Source organism: Laccaria bicolor, genomic scaffold (assembly GCF_000143565.1).
Source record: "Laccaria bicolor S238N-H82 LACBIscaffold_2 genomic scaffold, whole genome shotgun sequence".
Classification (NCBI taxonomy): domain Eukaryota; kingdom Fungi; phylum Basidiomycota; class Agaricomycetes; order Agaricales; family Hydnangiaceae; genus Laccaria; species Laccaria bicolor.
In genome coordinates, this window is record NW_001889873.1 from 2,059,409 (window position 1) to 2,083,348 (window position 23,940).

General features: G+C 48.4%; 11 protein-coding genes across 11 annotated transcripts; 6 read left to right on the plus strand and 5 right to left on the minus strand.

The window, feature by feature from the left end:
* Positions 1 to 6: 6 nt before the first annotated feature.
* LACBIDRAFT_305730 (uncharacterized protein) lies at positions 7 to 1,724 on the minus strand (the record flags this gene model as incomplete). Its single annotated transcript, XM_001875261.1, has 2 exons — positions 7 to 208; positions 262 to 1,724. The coding sequence occupies 2 exons, from the start codon at positions 1,722 to 1,724 to the stop codon at positions 7 to 9; spliced, it is 1,665 nt and encodes a 554-aa protein (XP_001875296.1).
* A 383-nt stretch (positions 1,725 to 2,107) lies between these two features.
* MCR1-3 (NADH-cytochrome b5 reductase) lies at positions 2,108 to 2,677 on the plus strand (the record flags this gene model as incomplete). The annotated part of the gene is made up of 4 exons (XM_001874697.1): positions 2,108 to 2,110; positions 2,148 to 2,330; positions 2,383 to 2,568; positions 2,603 to 2,677. 4 exons carry the CDS (start codon positions 2,108 to 2,110, stop codon positions 2,675 to 2,677), a joined length of 447 nt encoding a protein of 148 aa, XP_001874732.1.
* A 193-nt stretch (positions 2,678 to 2,870) lies between these two features.
* On the minus strand, positions 2,871 to 4,212 carry LACBIDRAFT_187875 (uncharacterized protein; the record flags this gene model as incomplete). Its single annotated transcript, XM_001875262.1, has 5 exons — positions 2,871 to 3,305; positions 3,363 to 3,636; positions 3,689 to 3,834; positions 3,888 to 4,047; positions 4,096 to 4,212. The coding sequence occupies 5 exons, from the start codon at positions 4,210 to 4,212 to the stop codon at positions 2,944 to 2,946; spliced, it is 1,059 nt and encodes a 352-aa protein (XP_001875297.1). The 3' UTR covers positions 2,871 to 2,943.
* Positions 4,213 to 4,350: 138 nt separating this feature from the next.
* LACBIDRAFT_305733 (kinesin-like protein) lies at positions 4,351 to 7,589 on the plus strand (the record flags this gene model as incomplete). Its single annotated transcript, XM_001874698.1, has 3 exons — positions 4,351 to 4,381; positions 4,438 to 4,805; positions 4,854 to 7,589. The coding sequence occupies 3 exons, from the start codon at positions 4,351 to 4,353 to the stop codon at positions 7,587 to 7,589; spliced, it is 3,135 nt and encodes a 1,044-aa protein (XP_001874733.1).
* Positions 7,590 to 7,878: 289 nt separating this feature from the next.
* On the minus strand, positions 7,879 to 8,777 carry LACBIDRAFT_290751 (uncharacterized protein). Its single transcript, XM_001875263.1, has 6 exons — positions 8,641 to 8,777; positions 8,537 to 8,590; positions 8,345 to 8,484; positions 8,253 to 8,290; positions 7,996 to 8,201; positions 7,879 to 7,940 (listed from the first exon to the last, which is right to left on the minus strand). The coding sequence occupies exons 1-6, from the start codon at positions 8,770 to 8,772 to the stop codon at positions 7,911 to 7,913; spliced, it is 600 nt and encodes a 199-aa protein (XP_001875298.1). The 5' UTR covers positions 8,773 to 8,777; the 3' UTR covers positions 7,879 to 7,910.
* Positions 8,778 to 8,986: 209 nt separating this feature from the next.
* On the plus strand, positions 8,987 to 9,621 carry LACBIDRAFT_168591 (uncharacterized protein; the record flags this gene model as incomplete). Its single annotated transcript, XM_001874699.1, has 4 exons — positions 8,987 to 9,081; positions 9,144 to 9,295; positions 9,355 to 9,483; positions 9,542 to 9,621. Coding segments are annotated over 4 exons (456 nt in total), but the record flags the coding sequence as incomplete, so codon positions are not given.
* Positions 9,622 to 9,906: 285 nt separating this feature from the next.
* Positions 9,907 to 12,224, minus strand: LACBIDRAFT_305736 (uncharacterized protein; the record flags this gene model as incomplete). Its single annotated transcript, XM_001875264.1, has 17 exons — positions 9,907 to 10,038; positions 10,096 to 10,102; positions 10,157 to 10,191; positions 10,238 to 10,469; positions 10,519 to 10,534; positions 10,587 to 10,698; positions 10,752 to 10,855; positions 10,919 to 11,145; positions 11,198 to 11,232; positions 11,285 to 11,322; positions 11,376 to 11,382; positions 11,434 to 11,513; positions 11,570 to 11,586; positions 11,637 to 11,751; positions 11,803 to 11,894; positions 11,948 to 12,012; positions 12,063 to 12,224. The coding sequence occupies 17 exons, from the start codon at positions 12,222 to 12,224 to the stop codon at positions 9,907 to 9,909; spliced, it is 1,476 nt and encodes a 491-aa protein (XP_001875299.1).
* Positions 12,225 to 12,391: 167 nt separating this feature from the next.
* LACBIDRAFT_305737 (uncharacterized protein) lies at positions 12,392 to 14,930 on the plus strand (the record flags this gene model as incomplete). Its single annotated transcript, XM_001874700.1, has 9 exons — positions 12,392 to 12,627; positions 12,677 to 13,238; positions 13,292 to 13,384; positions 13,433 to 13,666; positions 13,714 to 14,016; positions 14,073 to 14,371; positions 14,424 to 14,463; positions 14,511 to 14,680; positions 14,732 to 14,930. 9 exons carry the CDS (start codon positions 12,392 to 12,394, stop codon positions 14,928 to 14,930), a joined length of 2,136 nt encoding a protein of 711 aa, XP_001874735.1.
* Positions 14,931 to 16,776: 1,846 nt separating this feature from the next.
* LACBIDRAFT_171030 (uncharacterized protein) lies at positions 16,777 to 20,712 on the plus strand. Its single transcript, XM_001874701.1, has 17 exons — positions 16,777 to 16,832; positions 16,887 to 16,906; positions 16,959 to 17,024; positions 17,077 to 17,151; positions 17,190 to 17,356; positions 17,406 to 17,512; positions 17,566 to 17,656; positions 17,698 to 17,934; positions 17,987 to 18,722; positions 18,773 to 18,841; positions 18,899 to 19,095; positions 19,148 to 19,480; positions 19,541 to 19,733; positions 19,783 to 20,045; positions 20,101 to 20,369; positions 20,422 to 20,548; positions 20,598 to 20,712. The coding sequence occupies exons 1-17, from the start codon at positions 16,783 to 16,785 to the stop codon at positions 20,622 to 20,624; spliced, it is 3,027 nt and encodes a 1,008-aa protein (XP_001874736.1). The 5' UTR covers positions 16,777 to 16,782; the 3' UTR covers positions 20,625 to 20,712.
* A 12-nt stretch (positions 20,713 to 20,724) lies between these two features.
* LACBIDRAFT_305739 (uncharacterized protein) lies at positions 20,725 to 20,954 on the plus strand (the record flags this gene model as incomplete). Its single annotated transcript, XM_001874702.1, has 1 exon — positions 20,725 to 20,954. Exon 1 carries the CDS (start codon positions 20,742 to 20,744, stop codon positions 20,952 to 20,954), a length of 213 nt encoding a protein of 70 aa, XP_001874737.1. The 5' UTR covers positions 20,725 to 20,741.
* A 556-nt stretch (positions 20,955 to 21,510) lies between these two features.
* LACBIDRAFT_322008 (uncharacterized protein) lies at positions 21,511 to 23,922 on the minus strand (the record flags this gene model as incomplete). The annotated part of the gene is made up of 2 exons (XM_001875265.1): positions 21,511 to 22,894; positions 22,952 to 23,922. The coding sequence occupies 2 exons, from the start codon at positions 23,920 to 23,922 to the stop codon at positions 21,511 to 21,513; spliced, it is 2,355 nt and encodes a 784-aa protein (XP_001875300.1).
* Positions 23,923 to 23,940: the final 18 nt, after the last annotated feature.

Sequence of the window (23,940 nt, forward strand, 5' to 3'; positions counted from 1 at the left end):
AACTTCCTAGGATCGCCTCGCTTTCTTTTTACGCAAACTGCAGTCCTCTTCCTTCCCAATATGGTGTGTTCGCTTCAAGTGCCGCTTTAGAAGGTCTCGCCGGACAAAGGTAGTAGGATTGGGGCACAAGTCACAAGAGTAAGGACGGTCGCCAGTATGGCTCAACTCGTGACGTTTGCACTCGTTTCTACGCAAAAAGCGGGCGTCACTTGGCCCGCAGTAATTTAGCTCAGATGGGACCTAGAGAGATGTAGAACACACCAATGCAGACATTTGAACGGCCTCTGATCAAGGTGGCCACCAACGTGAATCAGTATATGATCTCGCCTTTTGTTGTGCTGTTGGCAGTCCATCACATAGCACCGGAATTCTTCAATAAGCGCTCCTCTTGATGTCAACTTGCCCGCAAACGACATGAGCCACTTCTTGTCATAATCGCGTCCTTGGTTGCGCAATCTATATCGTTCAGCCCGAGCTTTGAGATCAGCAAGGTGAATTCCTCGATGAGCATCAAAGACAGGCGTTCCAAAATTAATAGGTGGAAAACCTTGCTCATCAATCTGGAGGTCGTGTTGAAAAGTAGGACATAATTGAGGGATGTCTGTTCTCTTTTTTGATAGCTTGCGTTTTTTTCCTCGTAGCATACGCGCAGAGGGCCGAGAAGAGAAGTCAGAAATTGGAGAATAGTCCGACGCGCTGGATAATTCGTACAACGCTTCGGCTTCGCCCTCTGGAAGTTCCAGCTGGTAAAGTTCCTCTGTAGGCGTTAGCTCTGATTCGATAAGAGCATCCTCAGAGCGTGGGGCCGCGTCAGGATACGTCAGCAGATCTTGATTATGGAAGGACGGCGGGACATCCAAGTTTTCTGAGCAGGATGAATTGGATATTGATGAAGGGTGTGTGAAATGTGAAGGCGGCGGCATGATTTCTGAGGGGTTGATGCCGATGCAAGGAGGCATAGCTTTGAAAAAGTTGCGCATACCGAACGTTGCTGAGCTTGTTTCCCCAACGTCAAGATTAAGTGTGGGTAGCGTGGTTCGTTCTTTAACCGCCAGACGTTGAAGAGTGTATTCGGCAGTTGCTGATATTTGAGCCGCCAAAAGTTCGACTGACAGACCAGAAACAAGGGAAAGCTTCTCAAGAGAACATTCCCCGGTGTCTACAATGTTGGAAATCGGGCTGCGTTCGATGTTTTCTGTCAGCAATGAAGTAGATAACTCATACACGGGGTCTTCCACAGTGAATTCAGTTGCCTTCAGCATTGAAGAAAATGTCCATGGTGACAGTTGGGCGGGATCCTCCTCCAGAAGAGCTCGTTCCGATAGTTTTTTCTGATCATCTTCTACCGTGGTATAACACGAATCCAGTCGAGGAGTTCCTCGATGACGTCGATTGTAGTTGAAGGGCCCTAACACTTCTTCACGAGGAGATTTTGAAAGAATTTTGCCTTCGGATCGGACGGTAGAATCAAGGTAACGAATGCCAAGGCCAGTTAGAGGAAAACCAGAGTCTTTTGTATTCCAGCGAGTAGCACCGACGGCCGCGTTTGATTGAAAATCATCCTCCTCGACGCGATTTTCCGTAAAAGAATGGGAGAATGCCCAGGGGCGATTTCCAGGGGATCGTGAAGGAGAGGATAGAATAGGGCTGTATCTGAAGTGCAGGGACGCCAGCGTCAGGTTTTCTATAGGACTAGTCGATGTGAGGCACTGGGCGATGTTCATGATTAATAGGACAAATAAAATATAAGTAAGGATAGATGGTGGTAGCGCACAAGTAGAGCGTATTTATAGATATTTACCTCATTTCCAATGCGTGCAACCCCCTTGCGCACAATTCATAGGTGTCTATTCACACAGGCCCAGTCCATACCACCTCGGTCCCAACGCCATAAAGTTTCAATTGGTATTGCATTTGCCGCTGGGGCAGCAGTCTATTTCTTCCTTCCCGATTCTTCGCGGGCCTCACCAAGGAAAATTCCGCTCAGCCCAAGTCATTTCACTCCAGCAACTGTTCTGTCAAATGAATCATCTGGAACTGATTCAAAGTTGCTAGAACTTGCCATATCAACCGACTTGCTCCCCCCTCGAGACACATTCGCCTCAATATGGTCAGTCTTCATCAAGGACGATGACATACAAGTAGAGCGTCCGTACACCCCTCTGGAAGGGGTCGACGACAACGGCCGTATGCATTTTTGGATAAAAAAGTACGAAAAAGGCGAAGTCGGTCGCTGGCTGCACTCAAAATCTCCTGGAGATCATATTGAGCTGCGCGGCCCTCTGCAAACATGGCCCTGGAAGGAAGATACCTGGGATGAGGTTGTCATGGTACGTCTTGAATTTAACAAGATGAGTGCAGTCTTTCTGACCAAACTTAAAGATATCTGGTGGAACAGGAATAACGCCATTCTACCAATTATTCCACCACATCATCTCCCGGACCAACCTTTCTCCTTCTACTAAGTTCACGCTGATACATTCATCTCGTAACCCCGAGCAACTCCCACCGCCTGCACTTCTTCAGCCCCTTCAGGCCTTTGCTCAAGACAATCCAGGACGATTTAATGTTCACTTCTTTGTGGACTCAGCGACCCCTGTAGATTCAAGGCCAACGCCCAAATTCCAAGTTGGACGTATATCACAACTCGGCCTTGAAAAATGCTTGGGAGTGGTGAAAAAAAAACCACCGTTGTGGCAGCGAATGTTGCTGAGGTCAGCTCCAGATCCGGCTCCTCGAAAGACATTGTTCCTGGTTTGCGGTCCCGAGCCGTACGTATTTTCCTTTCTCCTAGGTTTTATCTCACTCTTTTATTTTTCAGGATGATCAACGCAATATCAGGGCCATACGGTCGCAATTTCTCTCAAGGTGTCGTTGGTGGCATATTGGGCAATATGGGCTATACCTCCAGTCAAGTATATAAATTATGAATACCCGCTGGACCTAGGCGGTTGTTTCTTCGACCAATTCCCAGCCTATCTCTTTTCCAGCCCAGAAAGGAATTAAACTATCATTACCTAAAATATATGTCGACTCTAACTGCTTCCTATCGGATAGTTTTCGCAGAGTGACCTTTCCAGATCCTTCTCCTGTGTAAGGCCTTTGATAAAAGGCCCTTCCGTTTCTGCTAACAAAGCCTTCCAAGTTGTCAAGCGCTCCGAACGATTCCAGAAGCTCTGCCACTAGGGGCAAAAGGATGGGCGAGGTATAAACACCAGCTGCACATCCATGGGTGGGTCGGCTAACGGATTTCGCTTCGGGTGGATGGGGTGCAGAGTCAGAGCCAAGGAAAAACCTGGGATGCCCTGTTGGAGATAAAAATTCAACAAATTTGCTCCAGTTCATCCTCCATGCTAACTCACCCTCTTTGACAACATCCCTCAGAGCTTGTCTGTCGTCTGGATACTTTGCAACAGGTTTACAGAAATTCCAAGATTGCCCCGCCCAATCATCTACAATGAGTGCGAGGTGATGTGCCGTGATAGTGCACGCCACAGTTGGTCCACAAGATTTGACAGCCTCGACAGCTGCCCTTGTTGTTGCATGTTCGAGGACGATGCGCAAAGCAGGAAAGTCGGCGTGGATCTTGAGCAGGTGAGGGAGAAATCGAGGTTCTGCATTCAGGACATGAACATTCTGTGGATTTATTTAGCCTTCAGTCAATTTTCTCCAAAGGACCAGATCTCACTGTCTTTGCGTCTGAAGGAACTTCACCGTGAAGATTCAAAACCATCCCGACTTCCTGCATGACCTCGAAGATGGGGTAGTACGTTTCATAAGACTCTATACCACCTTCCGAATTTGTTGTGACCCCACGAGGGTACGATTTGACGCCTGTGCAGGAAGAAAAGGTGATCTTACCGGAAGCGGTGGATGATTCCACACACCGACAATTCCAGCATTCTTGGCTTTCCTGATCTCGTCTGGTGTCAGCTCGGGGGACAAGTACAAGGTCATAAGATAGTCGACGTTGGAATCGATCCTCTCCAAGTCGGCCTTATATTTCAGTGCTTGTTCCGTCGATGTCACTGGCGGCTTCAGATTGGGCTAGGACGAGGTCAGCTAGAACACTTTCTGGTAAAAATCGTATGTTACCATGACATAGGCGAGATGGAATCCACCCTTTCTGACATGAGGAACAATTAATTGTGAGATGGATCCTTGTCGGAGGTGAACATGAAAATCTGCAGGGGATTCAATGGAGATGATCATGGTAACTGGGTTAGATAATATCTTGGATAATCATCTCAATATAGTGAGTTTCGCGGTCACATGATTTGCTTCATGGTGATGGTTCAATTTCCACCGCTCTCAACCATCCACCCAAGACTACACCACGTTCTTTGAACAATGGTTGCTGCTGGCTCAATCACAGTCGCAGGTGCTGAATGCTATATTTCTTTGCTTGGATCACACCAACTCACTGACTACGTACAGTTCGAGTCCGTCCACCGACAACAGCTGAAGCAGCGCGTCTCCCGGAACCTTGCTTCGATACAACAATAAGAGGCGATGGCGCCCTTTCAACGCCAGGAAAAGTTGTCAATACAGCGACACTGCGCGATATTGTTCAAATTGTTGACGACCGCATCCTCACCTTTGACCCAGACGAGAAGGACAGGGCACGAGCCTTTGTCGAACGCGGTTTCATGCCGCCAGGGACGAAACGTTATAAGGATAGGCGATTTATGTTTGACCGTGTCTTTGGACACGAGGCGCGACAGGAGGATGTATTCGAGGCAACCTCCCAACCCTTGCTCAAAGGCCTTTTGGACGGATACAATGCAACAATCTTTGCGTACGGTGTAAGGCTCTCTCAAAAGTTCGGAATCCGTTGGCTAACTTGATCACAGGCTACAGGATGCGGGAAAACTCATACTATCAGCGGAACGGAGGCGGATCCTGGTATCATCTATCTGACTATGTCAGACTTATTCCAACGAATTGAGGATAGGAGGGACGAATGGAACGTTGAAGTCATGGTCACCTTTTTGGAAATTTACAACGAAGAAATTCGAGATCTCCTCGCGGAGCCGGGATCACATAACCCACGAGGCGGATTATCCATTCGAGAGGATAAGGCTGTAAAGGTGGTGGGTCTGGTTGAGTTGAAGCCGCAAACCGCAGAGGAGGTAAAGGAAATCGTGCTATTGGGAAACCAGAGGCGCACACAAAGTCCAACGCACGCGAATGAGACAAGCTCCCGGTCGCATGCCGTCTTGCAAGTTCACGTCACTCAATCACCACGCACAGCGGCCTTGACAGAGCAGCGAACCATGGCCACTCTTTCCATCATTGATCTTGCAGGCAGCGAGCGGGCAGCCGCAACCACCAACATGGGCCAACGGATGGTAGAGGGAGCAAATATCAACAAATCCCTTCTCGCCCTTGGAAACTGTATCAACGCTCTTTGCGAGAGCGGTGGTGCAATACGCCACGTTCCTTACAGGAACAGCAAATTGACTCGTCTGCTCAAATTCTCCCTTGGAGGCAACTGCAAGACAGTCATGATTGTCTGCGTTGCACCAACGTCCAATCATTTCGATGACACCCACAATACGCTCGTCTATGCGGAGCGAGCAACGAAGATCAAGACCAAAGTCGTTACCAGAAATGTTGTCAACGTTGATCGCCATGTTGGTCGATATGTCGAAGCCATCAACAGGCTAAACTCGGAGATTTCAGAACTCAAACAGAAGCTTGCTGGCAAGAAGTCGTCTGAAAATGAAATTACTTCTCGAAAGAAGGCGGAGGCGAAGGCTGAGGTCGAAAGAGCAAAGTCTGATGTCAAATTCAAGGCAGAACAAACCAAAGACTCGATCGTAGACGGCGGTGCATGTTCAGGCAAACTTTCCGTGGCAAAAGCCAAACTCGCTGCTATTCAGACTCGTCTTCGCCAACTTGACTCCACTAGTAGCTCACCCTCATCCCAAGCAGAGCGTGAGCTGCTAAAGGCGCTGGCTGGTCCAGAGGAAGAAGCCATAAAGCTGGGATCACCATTAAATGTCAATTTGCAACGCTCCTCGAATTCCGCTGCCATGTTCGAGGCTACGATGCGTGCCGTCTCTGAACGAAAGTCAGAGAAGCTCGATGAAGTTTCCGCATCAAACGTCAGGCTTGAGATCGCATGTAAAAGAGAAGAGATGGAGAAATTGAGGCTCGAAAGTGAACGGGATGCTACGCGTGCTGCTTTGAATGACATGGCGGGGGTAATGGTCAAACTCATTGGGATGCTTGGAAGGTGCACGGTCATGGTTGGAGACGCAGCGAACACATTGCAGGGCCCCTCGGACGATGGACAGGCATTAGGAAACAGCACCAAGGAGGTAGCAGAACTCTTGAGCAACATCAAGAAGAAAAACGATGAAACCTTCAAGGAACTGTTAGGCCATTCCGCTGAGTCATACTCGCGTATTAGTCGTCTTTCGCTTGCTTCACACATGGACGGTTTGCAAGATTATGGAGCGACCTTCAAGAAACGCGTCAGCTCGGGACCTGCAGTATTGCAACAACTTGGGCCTAGGCCATCAATTTCCCAACGGTCGTCGTCATACGGTTCCACCTCCATTTCAGCTTCTCCTCCCCGTCGGTCACACCGATCCCCGCGCAAGTCCCTGCGATCAAGCCTGGCCTCGCAACCTTATAGCAGAAAGGTGTCCGACAAGGAGAAAAAAGGTGCAAAGTCTTTGAAGAATGTGCAATGGCGAGATGAAGTTGGACAAGGAGACCTCGACGATGGTGGCACGAAAATAAACCCGCCCGTAGCCGTAGCCATTATCCCTGCCAGCCCCGCTGTTGAGCCCATTGCCAGTAGTGTCAAGAGTTCAGTTTTCTCACCACCGCCGCACAGGCCATCCTCGTCACTTGGAGGTTCCGAAAGCGAATGGGAGGACGAAAACGAGAAGACGGATGACAGTGTTAACATGAGTTTCATGTCAGCGTCATTCTCTTCCTCCAGCTCTCATCGACCTGCCGGAGCTAAGCGGCCTCGGGCGAGTCGCTTGGATCCCAGTTTCCTAAAGTCAAAGACCAAGGCGTCGACCCTTGGCAGTCTCATGGAAGACGACGAGACCGCGAGTCCCGAAAGGCACAGTCATCCCTTGTCAGAAATGAGCTTGAATAGACTTGTGTCTAACGAGGACTCGAACTCCAGTGATGATCGCGGTTATGGGGACAGTTTGCACGTCCCTAAAGCTCGTGACCGTGGCTATGGAAGTCCAGCAAGACGGGCTCCTTCCACATGCAAAGTCAACGGATTATCTGCATCTACCAGCGGAAAGAGCGGTGGCAGCCGTAGACGCTCAAACATAGGGCCAATGCGAAACGAGAAGGGTCGTCGACGGTCAAGTATGATTCCGCAGCTGTCTCCCCAAACTGGGGAGGGGAGCAAGGCTGGGGCAAGGCGAGTGTTGTTGGCGAGTCCCGGGAAACGTCAGAAGCGATCGTCCTTGACCAAGACATCATCTGTGAAAGTCAAGACGAGCTCGTCAACAACGCAGATAGCAAACTTGTCCCTCATGGCTGTGGTGGACCCAAATGCGAGTGGAGATTTCAGCAGCGTAGGCAGGTCCCGACCAACCTGGCGATGAGTTCACGTTTGATAGCTCTGAGCGGCGTCTTTGTCTGTAAATTTTAGCTGTAGACCGTCTTCCTTAGTCACATAATGTCCTACCTCATGACATGCATTTCTTAAATTATTCGTCCTACCTATGCCCAAACTTCCATTGCACTCGCTGTTGTTTTTTTATACCCAGAAACGTAACATCGCAAGGATTGTCTTGACTATAATTTATACTTAGCCTCAACAAAAGGACGTTAGGCGTCATTTTGCGGTGTTAACGGCGCCCAACATCAATGTCACTCGTTGAAGTCTATAGTGTCGATAAAACAGTGGAACATATATATAGCATCTAAATTACACGTTTTACTTCAAAGAAGGACTGGGACAACACCGTTCAAGCCCAAATTAAACGAAGAGATGAGGGATGAGCTCACTTTTAGGTAGTAAACCTGCCAAGCCACCACAGAGAAGAGGACAATTGCCTGCAACACAGACCACCATTTGACGCGAGCGTTTGTGGACTCGGCCGTATTTCGATGGGTTCGCTCTCTAACGACGATGTATTCCTGCTCGTCTTTGACGGACGTGAGTCCAGCCGCTAGTGAACGAATTTCGCGCTCGATGGGCGCCACAACATCCGCTGGGGGGTATCAGTTTGGAAGAACTGAGAGTAAGTTTTTCATCGTCGTACCATCTCCACCGACGTAAATCACTCCATGAACATTGAAACTAGGTATAGGAAGTCAGTCAACCTCCGTGACGGAAGAAAACGGTGGTACACACCTGACCATCTTGTCGGCAATAGCACTCATTTGGTTGGAGAAGCAATACTCGTGCCGACCATCCTTTTCAGCAGTGATAGATATTGAACCGGTGGATTGCCGTATTTGTTTTCCAAGAACGGTTCCAGATGGGTCGGACAACTAAAGAATAGGTCAAGAGCGGTCGAGATATGATGCAAAAGGTCTTACGAACCCAGAAGTCGATGTCGAGATGACCACCCTCTCCAACCTGATAGGTCACAGTCATCTATGTATGCCATGAGAAGCGTCGCAGGTGAGAGATGGGGAGAGGAGTACCTTGTCATGTTTATGGAGGTCTTCAAAGTAGCAATCTTTCTTTCCTGCAGGAACTTCTACGAGATGGGCGGATATCAGGGCCGGAAGGAAAAAGAAGAATGCGAAGAGAGAATAGCGGGTATACAGTAACATTATTGTCATAGACCAAGTGTGGATTACAGTCACCCGTGATGCTTGCATTGGCACGTGAGTGTGACATCTTCTGACAATCATGATTATCTTCAAAGATAGTCTCTTCCATCTCCATCGCATTAATGACCGAAAACACTGACGCCCTTGCACCAAGAGTATGTCCCACCACTATCTACTATTCAGATCTATTGATTACCTACAATTGATCTAGGAAGAGGAGGTTGATGTCCACTTTGAACCTGTAATCAAACTCACAGAGCAAGTCGACACCAAAACTCATGAAGAAGATGAAGATGTTCTCTTCAAGATGTCCGCTCATCTCCTTATCTAATCCCGTCATCAGGAATAAAATACTCACCCCTCGACCACAGGCGTGCTAAACTCTTCCGCTTTGATGGTGAATCTGCAGAATGGAAGGAACGCGGTACTGGGGATGCCCGTCTTCTCTCGCATAAGGAAACTAAGAAAGTGAGACTGGTAATGAGGCGTGACAAGACCTTGAAGGTCTGCGCGAACCACGTTAGTGAGTGATTTTCCATCGTGGTAAACAGCGCGCAAATCCCTAATCATCGCGTCGTGAAGTCTCTGCTGAAATGCGCCTCCAACCCAATATCGGCTCTGATAGGAGTTGGGTTTGGAAAGTAGCTGCTGATTACTCTGAGGCTCCACCGACTTCGGAGACGCTTGCTATTCGTTTCGCGAACTCTGAAAGTGAGTCGTGTGACACTACTTCTGGCAGATCTTTTACAACACAAATTTGCTTGGTTAGATGCTGCTCAGTTCAAGACCGCCTTTGAGGATGCACAGAAGAAGAACGCCGGACTGACAAAGGAACCAGCAGAGGCTAAGAAAGAGGAGACAAAGGAGGTTGCTGCAGAGTCGGAAAAGGAGAAGGAGCAGGAGAAGGAGGAGGTCGAGGCCAAGACCGACTAAGCCGCCGAAAGCGAATCCCTTTCCTTATGCTTGCGCCTCATACCAGGCTTTTGATAGCCATCGCCACGTCCGACTCATCTGTTCAGTACATTACGGAGAAATGGTCAATTTTGTGTATATTCCTCTACTGATAGACGGAAAACGTTACAATATTACTACATACATCAAGTCATCATCACTTTATTATTCCAGTTACCGCTGTCATCGCTGGTTATAGGAGGCCTCTTGCATTGCCCAAGCTTCCCAGAATGCAACGCCTTCGCCTCTCCGCCAGTACCCAGGAGATCCCGTCCCTTTCACCACATCCTCTGTGATTAGGACGTGACAAATGTCCTGAAATCGTCAAAAAATATGAGATCAGCAACACGACGATGACGGCGATACACTCACAGAGCCACTGTAGAGGATACAAAGTCAGTGGACATTTCGAAAATGAATTCCGAAAACTTACGGCACTTCATACATAGGTTCGAGTAAAAGGGATTCCTAAGAATGTGGTTAGAGAGATTCTAGACCCCCAGACAGAGCTTACCATTATACCTCTCAGCCCACGAGCCCCACCACCTCGATCAAACGCCTTCTGACATATTTCATCCAACGCTGCACTTGTAAACCTGATCTCCACTCCGGAGTATCCAAAGAGGGACTGATACTGCGACATTAACGATCCTTTCACCTCGGTCAAGATTCGCTTCAGATCCGAAACAGTGAGCGGAGACAACGCAGTGATAGATGGTAGACGGGAGATGAACTCTGGGATAAACCTGGACTCGAATTTGACAAAGAGACGCCCAATAAAAGATATGAATTTACCCATATTTAACGAGATCTTTGGGTGGTTCGATGAGACGAAGAGGGAACAAATTCAGGAAAAAACATACCACTCGTCTCAACCAAGTCTAGGATATTATGCTGAGTCTTGCGATTTGGGGTGAAGAACGGTAGGGGGCCGTCACCATCAGTCGACGTCAAATTTGCGGTAAAACCAATCGACTGTAACGTACAAGGTCAAAAAAGACGGATTTCTACGGGAAAGTAGAACTCACTCCTTTCGCTACTCGCTGTTTGATGACTTTGTCGAGGCCAACAAAAGCACCACTCAAAATGAATAAAACGTTTGACGTGTCAATTTGGTAAGTGTCGGGTTTAGCTGACCATGGCATCGTGTGTATCAGCGTTATTTGCACTATAGACAGGCGACTTGGGAACTCACGTGTCGCTTGAGATGGACGTTGGCCGCTCCGGGAATGTCCTTCACCTCCAGAAGGCGCGGCTTCGGCATACACCGCCCCTTTGGCCTGAACGGTTACCACAGAGCCCTCCATCATTCTAAGAAGGGCTTGTTGAACACCCTCACCACCCACGTCGCGAGAGCCCTCAGTGCCTGTGCTTGATTTTCTCGCAATTTTGTCAATCTCGTCGATGTATATGATTCCCATGCTATGAAATAATATTGAGCTATCGCGAGAAGGTGGTAGTAGTAAAGCCAAACCTCGCTTGTAATGGATTCCAATTAGCAGCTTGTAACTGAGAAGGTTAGAGTTATCCGTCGCTTGCATGTCATGAATCAAGAACGTACTAGGCGCTGAATCGCCATATCAGCGTCCTCTCCGACATCTATATCAAAAAAAAGTTAACATCCTAAAGCAAGTTATACACCGGAGACTGACATCCCGCCTTCACGGATTGTTAGCAGGGGTAGTGAAGGGTCAATCCGATGCCAAATACCTGCGTAAATGACGTAGCGTCACTAACAGAGAAGGGAACATCTAAAACTTTAGCGAGGGTCTTGGCCAATAATGTTTTGCCTTTTTGATTGCACCTCAACAGAAATTCACAGATAAATGTTGCTCAACTGACGTACCAGAACCAGTTGGACCGCTGTTTTGAATTCTAAGCAATCGTTTCCGACCCCAAAGGTATAATTTTACATCACCAAAACGTTACTTTTCTCGAAGAGAGGAACCATCCGACGAGCTGATAGTGATAGTGGTGAAGCCTGCTTCCGCAAAGGACGTATGCGAGCAGATGCAACGCCAGATCGTGCTATGTCTGTCGTTAGTTACAATGAAACCTAAGTTCATGCATTTTACTTACAGTCAGGGGGCACGTCCCTTGTGTTGTTTGTTTCGATCTCATCGGCTTCGAACGCAAGGTTTGCTCGAACACGATTGTAATGGTTATATACTCTGAGGCAAGTAAGGTATTTAGCCGAATTGTCATGCTGAAATCTGTGGCTTACGCTACAGAGAGAACTTTCTTCGCATTCTCTTGCCCAACAATGAATTGGTTCAGATATTCCACAAGCTATATACATTCAAGATTATTGTCAACTTTTCCTGACCACCGCCGCGTACCTCACGAGGAGTGGCGAGTCCCATACTTGGGATATGACTATTTTGGTCGCCATTTTCGTGGAGCTGTCCAGGTTCAACTGTAGGTTGAGTGCGGATGTGACGGGTTACTAGGGGTCGGATGTGATAAAGGCGTCCTAGTGGTCGACTACGCCGCCAGATCATTCGAAATAACTAGGCAGAAAGGGAGGAATGTAGGAAGAGTCGTCGCAAATCGTGAAATGCTGGAATCAGAATAGCATCACCGCCACAGAGCTTGCCACAGAGCGTGACTCTCCTGACTGCCACAACTTGGCCACAACCTACCACAAATCTTGATCGTCGCTTAGCTTATGGGAAGACGCTCACGTTCGCCATCTCCCTGGCGGAAAGGCAGTGATAGCCGCCATCGTTCGGAGAGAGATCGTGAAACATACACGACAAGAGTTAGTGACAGCATGAAATATGCGGACGATCGTAACGACTCGAGATACAAACGACGCAGAACCCCGAGTCCTAGTGATATTGACTCAGAACGTAGGGGAAAAGATGAGAGTATGGGCAGGGATACAGATAAGAAGGAGAAAAGGTGAGCCTTCTGACGATCCCACTTGACATTATCGAACCTCATGTTTCAGGCGAAAGCGCGACAAATCAGAGGAGCGGAAAGCAAGGAAGGCGGAAAAGAGGAGAATAAAAGAGGAAGAGGAGGCTCGCCAAGTCGCCGAGCTCAGTGTATACAGCGCGACGGACAATCCTTTCCATGACGTCAATCTTGGACAACAATTCCGCTGGCACAAGAAGAACGAGAAGGAGAGGAAACAAGGGCTCTCGTTAGCTGACTCGCAGCGGAGAGACGCTGCTAGGAGACAGGAGGCGAAGGAAGAATTGGAGAGGCTCAACCGTCGCCGTGCTGAACGAGAGGCTGAACTCCGGCTCCGGGAAGAGGAAGAACTGAGGATGTCAAGGCTTCAGGAATCTGCTCAAATGTCGGAATGGCTATCGAAAGATGGTGATTTCCAGTTGGAGCAGGAGCGTCGAAGGGCAGCCATTCGAATCAGGGAGAAGCGTGCCAAAGCCATCGACTTTCTTGCTCTAAATCTCAAATATGTCAACCCTTCAAGTCAAGATGACGAGGAGGCTGAACATGAAGATGCTGGTCTTGAAATCGACCTAGATGAGCCATACAACATCTTTGACGTAGGTGTTCCGTTCTAAAGATCTGTGCGAGGTGAACTCACAATTTTTTGTAGAGCTTATCAGCAGAGCAAACTTATGAACTCCATGACGACGTGGAGCGTTACTTGGCTCTTGAGGACTCTGAAACAAATCTTGACTTTTGGACGGTATGTCTTTCTCTTGATGCCTGTAGTCCTTACCAATGGCTATCTCAGAACATGATGGTTGTGTGCAAGGACCGCCTCGAGCGAATTCAGGCAAATGAGCGAATGGGAGTTGAAGCGGCTGCCGCGGTAGAAGCTGACATTACTGCTTTACTGTCAGGGAAGTGCTACGACGATCTAGTTGGGCTTCAACGTAAAGTTCAAGAAAAATTGTCAAGTGGAGAACCCTTGGATACTGATTACTGGGAAAGTTTGCTGAAAAAACTATTGGTTTGGAAGGCGAAGGTGCGGTAATTCAACTTCCTTAATTCGTTTTGCTAAGGCTTGTACAGGCCAAATTGAAAGCTCTACATGAGGTTGTCGTTCGCAACAGACTGGAACAACTTCGCAAACGTCAACGCGACGAGGCATTCCAGGCCCAAGAAGAGCTGCTGGCTGGTGTTGCGAAAGCCGCGTCCACGAGGTCAAATGCTCCTCTGGACGTAATTGTCGATGTAGAAATGAGCGATGAAATTGTTGAGGACATGGAGCCCTACGATCGCGCGATGAGTCCAAGTCTGTTGGACATCACTAAATTATCTTCTGATGATCGTCAAATCGACATCATACTGGAGGAGGACGATCGCCGTAATTTGGTAAGCTTTGAAGCTGTCGGGGTCTTTGCTTTCGCTGACGAGGTACTCGCGTCTAGTATCAACAACGTCGCACAGTCGCCGCTTCCAGGTTTGTTCCGAAGGCTGCACAACCTGCAGCAACAGAAGTCGAAACCGAAGAAGCATCTAGCGGCGCAGATCTCGCCTCTGAGGCTTTGTACAGGGCTGAGGCAGAGAAAGATCTCGACGAGGAGGAAGAACTTTTTAATCTGGAGGAGAACATCGTTAATCCAACCACATACAACTGGGAAGACAAATATCGGCCACGCAAGCCGAGATACTTCAATCGCGTCCATACGGGCTACGAGTGGAACAAATATAACCAGACGCATTACGAGTGCGTCCGTGCATTCTTTCTTTGACTAATTGTATTCTGATGCAGATGACAGCACCGACAATCCCCCTCCCAAGGTAGTTCAGGGATATAAAGTAAGTCTGATCTATACATCAGCCCCGCACACTCTAACCTGATTCAGTTCAACATATTTTATCCGGACCTCATCGACAAGTCGAAAGCTCCAACATACAAAATCGTCAAAGAGGCAGGAAACGATGAAACCGTACTTCTCCACTTCAGTGCTGGCCCGCCTTACGAAGACATTGCTTTTCGAATCGTCAATCGAGAATGGGAGTTCTCACACAAACGGTGGGTACCTCATCCTTCAGAACAGAGCTACCATGCTTAGCCTCGTCATAGCGGATTCCGGAGCAGCTTCGATCGTGGCTGTCTATCTCTGTGGTTTAACTTTCGTCGTAATGTCAGTAAAATCGCTTTCACGATCAATATGCCCATTGATAGCTTGACAGTTTTATCGCAAATGATCTGTTTATCCTGTTTTACGCGTCGTGGGCGGTGGTCTCTATCGCTCCTTTTCCCGATCTCACGACTGCGATGAACGATATTAAACATTCGATTATTTGAATATCACATTGTTCGTTGTAACCCACGGATGCGTAATAAGATTCCCCCAGCCTTCAGGCCACACTGACCACATGGAACTTCGTTGTATCGTGGCCAATTGCAGGCGTTGTATTGTTCGAATTCCTTATTCTGTATACTAGGCCACCTCGGGATCTTTAAACAACGCCTTTTTACACAATGGTTCGAAGTTGCAAATTGGTGCTTTGCCTGAGCCACCTTAGTGTTATGTGGCCCAGAGTTCTCTACATAAAAGGAGCCGCTGGTTCTCCCCGGTCATTTTCAAGTTCTAGCTAGTTTGCGATGCGCGCAGTCAACTTTATCGCTACTCACGCGTACGCTCTTCGAGCCCAGGCTAAATTCATCGCCTCTGCTGCCAACTCCCATAGTCACTCGAGGATCCCCGACACCCTGCATTCGCCGGAAATTTACGAAACCCACAAGGAGAACTACCCGCCAGAAGAATTCGTGTCGTGGACACTTCCTGCAGTCCACCAAAACAACCCGACGATCATCTCTTCTCCCGTACCAGCGAAAAATTCCACAGTTAGCGCAGGGTTCAAGATACGTCGTTTTCAACCTTACGCCACAGCGAAGGCCAAAAGAGTAAAATCATCTCCTCGCTCCCCGACTTTAGCACCGCCAAGACATAGGCAAAGATCATCGCGTCCCAGTGCACTCGTCGAATTCGTCGGGCAGGAGCACAAACAGACGAAGACATCGACAGCCGTCCATCCTGGACCAAGGAGATATATTGCTGGGTGTCCTGACTGCAACTGCGTCGCTGACTATGTCGTCGCCCCCACCAACAAAAAGGTGAAGATCGTGGAACCAAAACTTCTCTATGCAAAGCTTCAGAAATATTCCTTCTGCCGATGGATTGCAAGATACTTGTTCTACACTGTTCTGAATTCGGAATATTGGGAAGCTGGATCCATGTATGTCGTTCTCTTCGCTTTGTTCCCGTTGTCTTCATTAATCGTTTTCTGCCGTCTTAATCGTTTTCTGCCGTCTAGCCCCATGAGCGCCCTCAGCGCGCTGGCAGTTCGCCTAGAAAGAATCGCCTTTGATTTGAATCCCAGTCTACCCATTTTCTTTCTTACCCTCTTCTATGTCTCGTCACTATTTCCTCGCGGAATAATCGGCAGAGACTTGTATCGTCGTGAATCCCTCATCGTGAAAACGTTGGCCAGAATGTTCATGGTTGGTTTCATGTTGGCTACCAAATGGTTGGATGATTGTGCATTCCACGCCAAAACTTTGTAAGTCAGCTCCATCCTCTCCACGCTTTCCTGGAGATTGAAAATATCTGCGTAGACGGAGGTACTTCGATGCCAGTTGTTCTAGCTTTCCTCTACGTTCCGTCAACGCTGTCGAAATGGCAGCTCTTGTCGCATTTGACTTTGACATCGGGCTCTCTACGCAAACATGGATACATTGGCTGCACCAGCTCCGTTTGGTTGCTTCGGAGGTCGGGGAGATGGGTCTATGTGAAGCCCCCACAATCTACATCGATGGCTTGCTTCTCGACGCAAAGGTTATTGAAAAGGGTGGCTCGTTCAAATCTACAAAAGGACGAGTCAGTATACCGGCTCCGCTGCTTCTGGATGTCTTTGACGTTCTTGTGAGTGACTTGAAGAAGCCGTGTCGAGTCACGTGGCAAGATTAGATTAGATATTTACGAGTCATGGTGATTGCTCAGCGCTCAGCCTCGATTGTACTTTGTATATCCACTCTCATCGTCCTCCAAAGAATTTAATCGTGCATCCCCACCCTTGAAACAAATTTCGTCTTACACAATGACCGACACCTCAAATCTTGGTGTTCAAATGGATATTGACGAGGCTGCCATCGATGAAGGCCTGTACTCCCGCCAACTGTGCGTGAAGACGATTACTCCCAAATCTTGGCGCTAACATCTCATTTCAATCAGCTACGTCCTCGGACACGAAGGTGTGTCTCTAGCCTTCACATCTATCACTCGTTGCTTATCTATGCGATACAGCCATGAAACGAATGGCTGTTTCAAATGTATTGATCGTGGGACTTCAAGGCTTGGGCGTCGAGATAGGTGATGATGTTTCCCGAATGCTTCAGGGCCTAGCTCAATGCCCTGTTCTCAGCTAAAAACGTTGCTCTTGCCGGCGTCAAGTCCGTTACAATCTATGATCCAGAACTTGTCACGGTGCAAGATTTAAGTTCGCAAGCAAGTCGTTCTTGGAACCTTACGACAAAGACACTAATAATCCTTTTCAGTTTTTTCTGCGATCTGAAGATATAGGGAAGTCTCGCGCCGCGGCCACTCTTCCCCGGCTCGCAGAACTGAATGCGTACGTCCCCGTTAGGGACCTCGGGGGGATGCCAGGTGACGCAATTACGGTGGACCTCATCAAAGGTTTTCAGGTGAGTCATATCCTCTTGCTTCGGACTACGACTTTGAGCAACCTTGTAGGTTGTTGTACTGTGTGGCGTGCCGCATCGCAAGCAACTTGAAATCAATGATTGGACTCATCAGAACGGAGTTCCATTTATTTCGACGGAGACGAGAGGTCTCTTTGGGTGAGTGGCCTCTCCTGATCATCTCGAAAGGGACCCAATTAACACACTTCGAGTTCCGCCTTTACTGATTTCGGCGCCAAATTCGCTTGCGTCGATCCAACTGGCGAACAACCTCTTACTGGAATGATTGTATCAGTTAGCAAGGTTTATAAATTTTCCCCATTCCCCGTGCTTGTCTAATGAAGCCTCAGGACAATGAAGGGCTAGTGACCTGCCTAGATGAGACACGACACGGTCTAGAAGATGGTGATTTTGTGACATTCACCGAGGTACAAGGAATGCGGCAATTAAATGACTGTGAGCCACGGAAAGTGACGGTCAAAGGGCCCTACACCTTTACCATTGGTGATACCTCGAAATTCGATGATTATAAAACTGGCGGTATCTTCACTCAAGTCAAAATGCCAAAGATCATAGACTTCGTTGGTTTTCCGTTTATAAAGATGCTTTATCATTTAATAAAACTTTTAACAGAAACCTCTTAGGGAATCTTCACTGTCACCCGAGTTTTTCATAACAGATTTCGCCAAATTTGATCGACCGGCAACTCTGCACGCTACCTTCCAGGCGCTTTCGGAATTTAGGACGCAGCACGGCAGACTACCCCGTCCCAGAAACGAGGCCGACGCAGTGATACTGTTAACATTGGCCAAGGAATTGGACAAGGAGATCGACGAAAAGATTGTTAAGGAGCTTGCATACCAAGCCACAGGAGATTTATCCCCCATAAACGCGGTAATGGGCGGTTTCGTTGCTCAAGAAGTGCTAAAGGCTTGTTCTGCGAAATTCCATCCCATGGTTCAGCACATGTACTTTGACTCGCTCGAATCACTGCCCGATACTCTTCCCTCGGAAGAAGACTGTCAGCCAACAGACTCCCGTTATGACGGTCAAGTAGCAGTGTTTGGTCGAGCGTTCCAAGAGCAAATTTCGAATCACCGACAATTCCTTGTGGGGTCTGGAGCGATAGGGTGTGAAATGTTGAAGAATTGGAGCATGATGGGTCTCGGATCTGGTCCGGATGGCATCGTTCATGTCACTGATCTCGATACAATCGAGAAAAGCAATCTTAACAGGCAGTTCTTGTTTCGACCCAAAGACTTGGGCAAGTTCAAGGCGGAGGTTGCTGCGGTCGCTGTTGCGGATATGAACCCTGACTTGACCAACAAGATTATAGCGAAGCAAGAGCCAGTTGGGACCGCGACTGAGGGTGAGCATGAATCTTCATCATTATGAAATTCACATCTGAGTTCTTGTTAGGCATATATGATGAGGCGTTCTTTGAAGGTATTGATGGAGTCACAAACGCTCTGGATAACATCAAAGCTCGTGCGTATGACGTAGTGTCTTTTTTTTTTTTTTTTTTTCGAACTAACGTTCATCTAGGCCTGTATATGGACCAAAGATGTGTCTTCTATCGTAAACCTTTGCTTGAATCCGGGACCTTGGGCACGAAAGGAAACACTCAAGTAGTAATTCCTGACGTGACGGAATCATACGCTTCATCACAAGATCCTCCAGAGAAAGAAACGCCCTCCTGTACCATCAAAAACTTTCCAAATGCTATCAACCATACAATTGAGGTGAGACTCAGTATTTCAAACTCTCGCTTGTTGCCAATGTGTTCCTTGACAGTGGAGTCGAACTCAATTCGACAACTTGTTTGTGAAGCCTGCGCAGTCAGTCAATGCGTACCTATCAGAACCCAACTATCTGGAGAGCACCTTGAAGTACTCTGGCCAGCAAAAGGAGCAAACCGAACAAATTGTCTCATTCCTTGTCACCAACAAACCTCTCACTTTTGAGGAATGTATCATTTGGGCTCGTCTTCAATTTGAGAGAGACTACAACAATGATATTCGTCAACTATTATTCAGTCTTCCAAAGGACGCTGTCACCAGTACAGGTCTGCCATTCTGGAGTGGACCGAAACGGGCTCCTGACGCTTTGACCTTCAATTCAAACGACGTGAGTAGTCTCTAAAGGTACCTTTCGTTGACTAATGTCGCGCGACTCATGGCATGCCAGCCTGTTCATCTTGCGTATATCATCGCTGCAGCTAACTTGCACGCCTTCAACTACGGTTTACGGGGAGAGACTGACCCAGCTGTCTTCCGCAAGATTGTGGATGCCGTTATTGTCCCCGAATTCACTCCCAGAAGCGGCGTGAAGGTTCAGATATCTGACAATGACCCTGTCCCGCAAAACAGTGGTGGTGATGGTAAGTTTATGGTACTTGCGCAATCAATGAAAGCTCATGATACATTGAGATGGGGGTTCCGAAGGATCTGCAAAGCTCCCTTCGCCTTCATCACTTGCTGGGTACCGTCTCAACCCCGTTGAATTCGAGAAGGACGACGACAGCAACCATCACATTGACTTTATCACTGCTGCATCCAATCTTCGTGCCATGAACTATGGTATCAACATCGCGGACCGTCATACAACGAAACAGATTGCTGGAAAAATTATACCTGCCATTGCTACTACCACGTCTCTCGTGACAGGTTTGGTGTGCCTCGAGTTGTACAAGGTTTGTCCCATTAGCGTATTTTATTTGGTATATCCTGATCTTGGAACTGCAACAGATAATTGACGGCAAGAAAAAGCTGGAGGATTATAAGAACGGATTCGTCAATCTTGCTTTGCCTTTCTTCGGATTCTCAGAACCTATCGCGGCTAAGAAGGCTAAGTATGGGACGACTGAATGGACCTTGTGGGATCGCTTCGAGTTCAAAAACGATCCGACGCTCAAGGATATCGTGACCTGGTTCAAGGCCAACCACGGCCTCGATATCACGATGGTGAGCCAGGGTGTGAGCATGTTATGGAGCTCTTTCATAGGGAGGAAGAAGGTGTGGACAGTTCAGTGCTGCCCACGTGGCAATCTAATCAACTGTTCAATAGAGCGACGAGCGACTGCCCATGAAATTCAGTCGTTTGGTGGAACATGTAAGCAAGAAGCCCATAGCTGATCACGTCAAGCAACTCGTTGTGGAGGTGATGGTATCGGATGAAGAGGGCGAAGACGTCGAGGTCAGCCAATTTCTATACTTCATCCTGGCAATACTCTGACACTTTGCAGGTTCCCTTCATTGTTGTTCGCATTTGAGTGGATTAGAGGCTTATGTACTGAAAGGATTAAGAAGACTTAGAATAACGTGTACTTGACTTTTTATGTGGCATTGCAATTCAACAGGAATTTTTGCAAGAAGAGGACAGGAGACAGATGCATATTATTTTGCAACCATGTCCAGAACTGAGCTCAGGCAGTGACACTCGTAGCATACTACTTACTTACCTAAAAAGGGCTAACTACGTGGTCTGTGAAACAGAAGGGAGTCACGAGCAGGGGGGGAGAGGGGAGGGTGAGACTGTAGTGGCGGGGGAGGGAAACAGTAGGCGAAACAGTAATCGTGATGGTAAGATCAAGATTATATGAACACATCGCAAGAGATGAAGCGCGAGGGAAGGACTGTAGGGATGTTTTTGTGTTTTTCAATGATAAAATTGAACGAAACAGAGGATGGGGGAATAGGGGATGATGGGTAGGGATGACAAGGATTAGTATCGAAAAGACCGATAAATACCAAAGAGAAGAAGTCGCGTGAACAACTGAACACCGACGCAGCAAGAGTCCATGTAAAATCTCCAGGGGCTGAGACTGATGACTCACGGAATAGATGAAGCCAAATGAGACTTGTCAAGTTCCAATACGGATCACGGCCGCAACCCCTATGGACATGATGGATAAGTCCTGGAAAGTGGGAGGGCTCAAGATAATGAGACGATAATAGCAGACGGAGAGGCCGTTATTCACAGTGGAAGGGAGTTGTACAAGGCCAAAGCTGGAAAAAGTATAAGACTTAAACCCAGATAGGCAAGAAGTCGCCTTTGAGTCGTTTGCGGAGCGTAATGTAGAGTGCAGATGATGAAAACGGAATGACGGAATCTAAAGAGATGAAGGGTTTCTCCTTTGTGCAAGCGAGCTATCACACTCAAGTCCTTAACCAGGTTGTTTGCGGAGCCACAGCTGGCAGGGGGAACGAAGGTCCTGGGTATGGGTAGTGGCTGGATTCAATCCATCGATGCTCGGCTTCAAGACCAGGTGCAAGTTCGTTCGCAGTCATCCGAGGATCACCACATCTATATTCGAAGCTTGATTGAGAGTACGAACGCAGATGGTTGCGTGAGAGTAAATTATGTTGATCGTAGGACAGCGATTGAGAGCGAGAGTGTGGCAATGCAATGGAGGGAACAAGGGCATATGGGTACATCGTTTGGTTGATGTGGATTGGTGGCGCGTCGTACATGTAACCTGGCTGCGATTTAATGGGCATATACCCAGAGGGATTCCAATTGGGATCGAATCCCATATCATAGCTGTGTTGCATGAGTGAGAAAGAGATCAGAGGTGGTGGCTGAACGGCAACATATTGACCGCTGTTACGGTTTCTCTCCTTCAAAATAGGCTCATCGCCAGCAGGACTCCATTTGGCTGGAGGTGGAAGAGGCTTGCCCATTATCTCGGATCGGTACTGATTCTGCTGCTTTCTCCCAAATGGTTCGTGTTCCCAACGCTCAGGTGCATGGATGACATTTCCTACACCGTTGGAACGACGCCGAGGAAGGTATTCTTCTCGGAGTGGCCCGTCCTTGTCGAGATCAATTTCCAGAGCTTCGATAGCCTGTTCCTGCTCCAACTTTTCTCTCTTGCGTTCTTCAACACCGAGGAACACTGGCTGAGGAATAGAAGAGGTAAGCCAGGCAGCCGGTGCCTGAGCGATCTCATCAATTGCCTTTCGAACGATAGCATGAGGGTTCGCAGAGGGACGGGAGATTGGTTGGGGATGATTTGGCGAAGACAAGGACATATGATATGACAGGATGTGCCGGAGCCATTGCGACCAATCACGTGTTGAGATGGAGAGGTCGTAAGTAAAAATGTCAAGGGTAAGGGACTCGAGTCTGTTCAGCGCCTGGATAGGAACGTTCGAGATTGTATGCCTATGCAGGTCATCAGGGTCTGCATCACATGGTAGACAGAAGAAAAAGACAAACCAAGTCTTGTTGCTGAATGTGTGGTCATCCAACCATTTGTTCGCCAGCATGCATCCAAGGACAATAAGGCGGAAAGGAGCTGAGGCTTCCATGTTTTCACGCTCATATGCGCCAGGCTCCCCGAGTAATGCTGCCCTGAAAAGGTGCTCTTTCGTATACTCTGGGCCGAGTGCTGCGGCCCCAAAGCAGACAGGCAATCGCACGATGTACCAGATGGCCAAAAAGATAGCGGACGGCTGGAGCAAGGTAGATAGCAGAAGAGAATGCACGGAAGGCGCGAGGTAGCTTGGTGGCTCAGCCAAGTACTGAACCGGAGCATTCCTGTGCAAAATCATATTGGTCAGGTATTCAACATGATGTAAATAGAACTTGACTCACATCGGGTGGGCAAAGCTTGAAGGTAGACTGAGACCCGTGGTACAAACCTTCCAAACATAATTAGCAACCCATTCCGACAACGGCTCAGCGAGCTTCTTGTATCCAGCCGTGGCGCTTGGTGTGACTACATCAGCGGCAGAAGATTCATTGGGCTGATTGGCGATGGTTGGGAAAACCGGTTGAGCTTGATAATAATCTGTAACATGATTACCATCAGGGCACTCGTACTCTGAAACTGTAACAGCGTTGATAGCGTAGTTGCTGCTCCCGGTATATGTCGTGGCCGCAACCGCCCGATCGACGTAATCACCAAAAGGAGTGACGGGTTCTAGAGGGCTAGAGGTCAAATCAGGCCCACTCGTTGTGCTAGGAGACTGATCCTCAAAGATTGGTGAGAATAAGCCTCGCTGGTTTTCAGAAGTGGCAAGGTCAGTGAAGACCAAAGAGGGAGATCCCTCCATCTGTTGTGAAGATAGGTCTTTGATGCCTGACGCTGCGGTGGGCCCATTCAAGTAACCACTCTCCCACTTGAATCCATCGCCACACTGCCTCGGCTTGGTGGGGGGATCATCCGAGTCCATCTCGTCGTCGGCGTCGCCGTCAGACCCAGGTTGGTCCATGTGGCATCGAGGGGATGCTGCATTCCCATACGTGGGCGAACTGCACGCTTCAGCGTGAGGTCCTTTAATGACTGACGCGTTGTCCGCGGCAGTCAACCCTTGATGAAAAAAATGCTGCTCGGCGACACGAGTGTCCTCTTCCCATATACGACGGGGCTTGATCCGCCTCCAGGACGGGAGGGAGTTGATCCACTCTTCGCGGGTCCCGAAGGAGGGGGGCGGCCCAGCTGGAGAAACTGGGAGTGTGGCAGCAAAGTTCTGGAAGGAGTTTGTATGAGTGTCGGTGGAGTGGCTCGGCTTAATGACGGGATGTGCCGGGGGCTTGTAAAGACGGGGAACGGGAACTGGCATTTGCAAAGAGAGATAGAC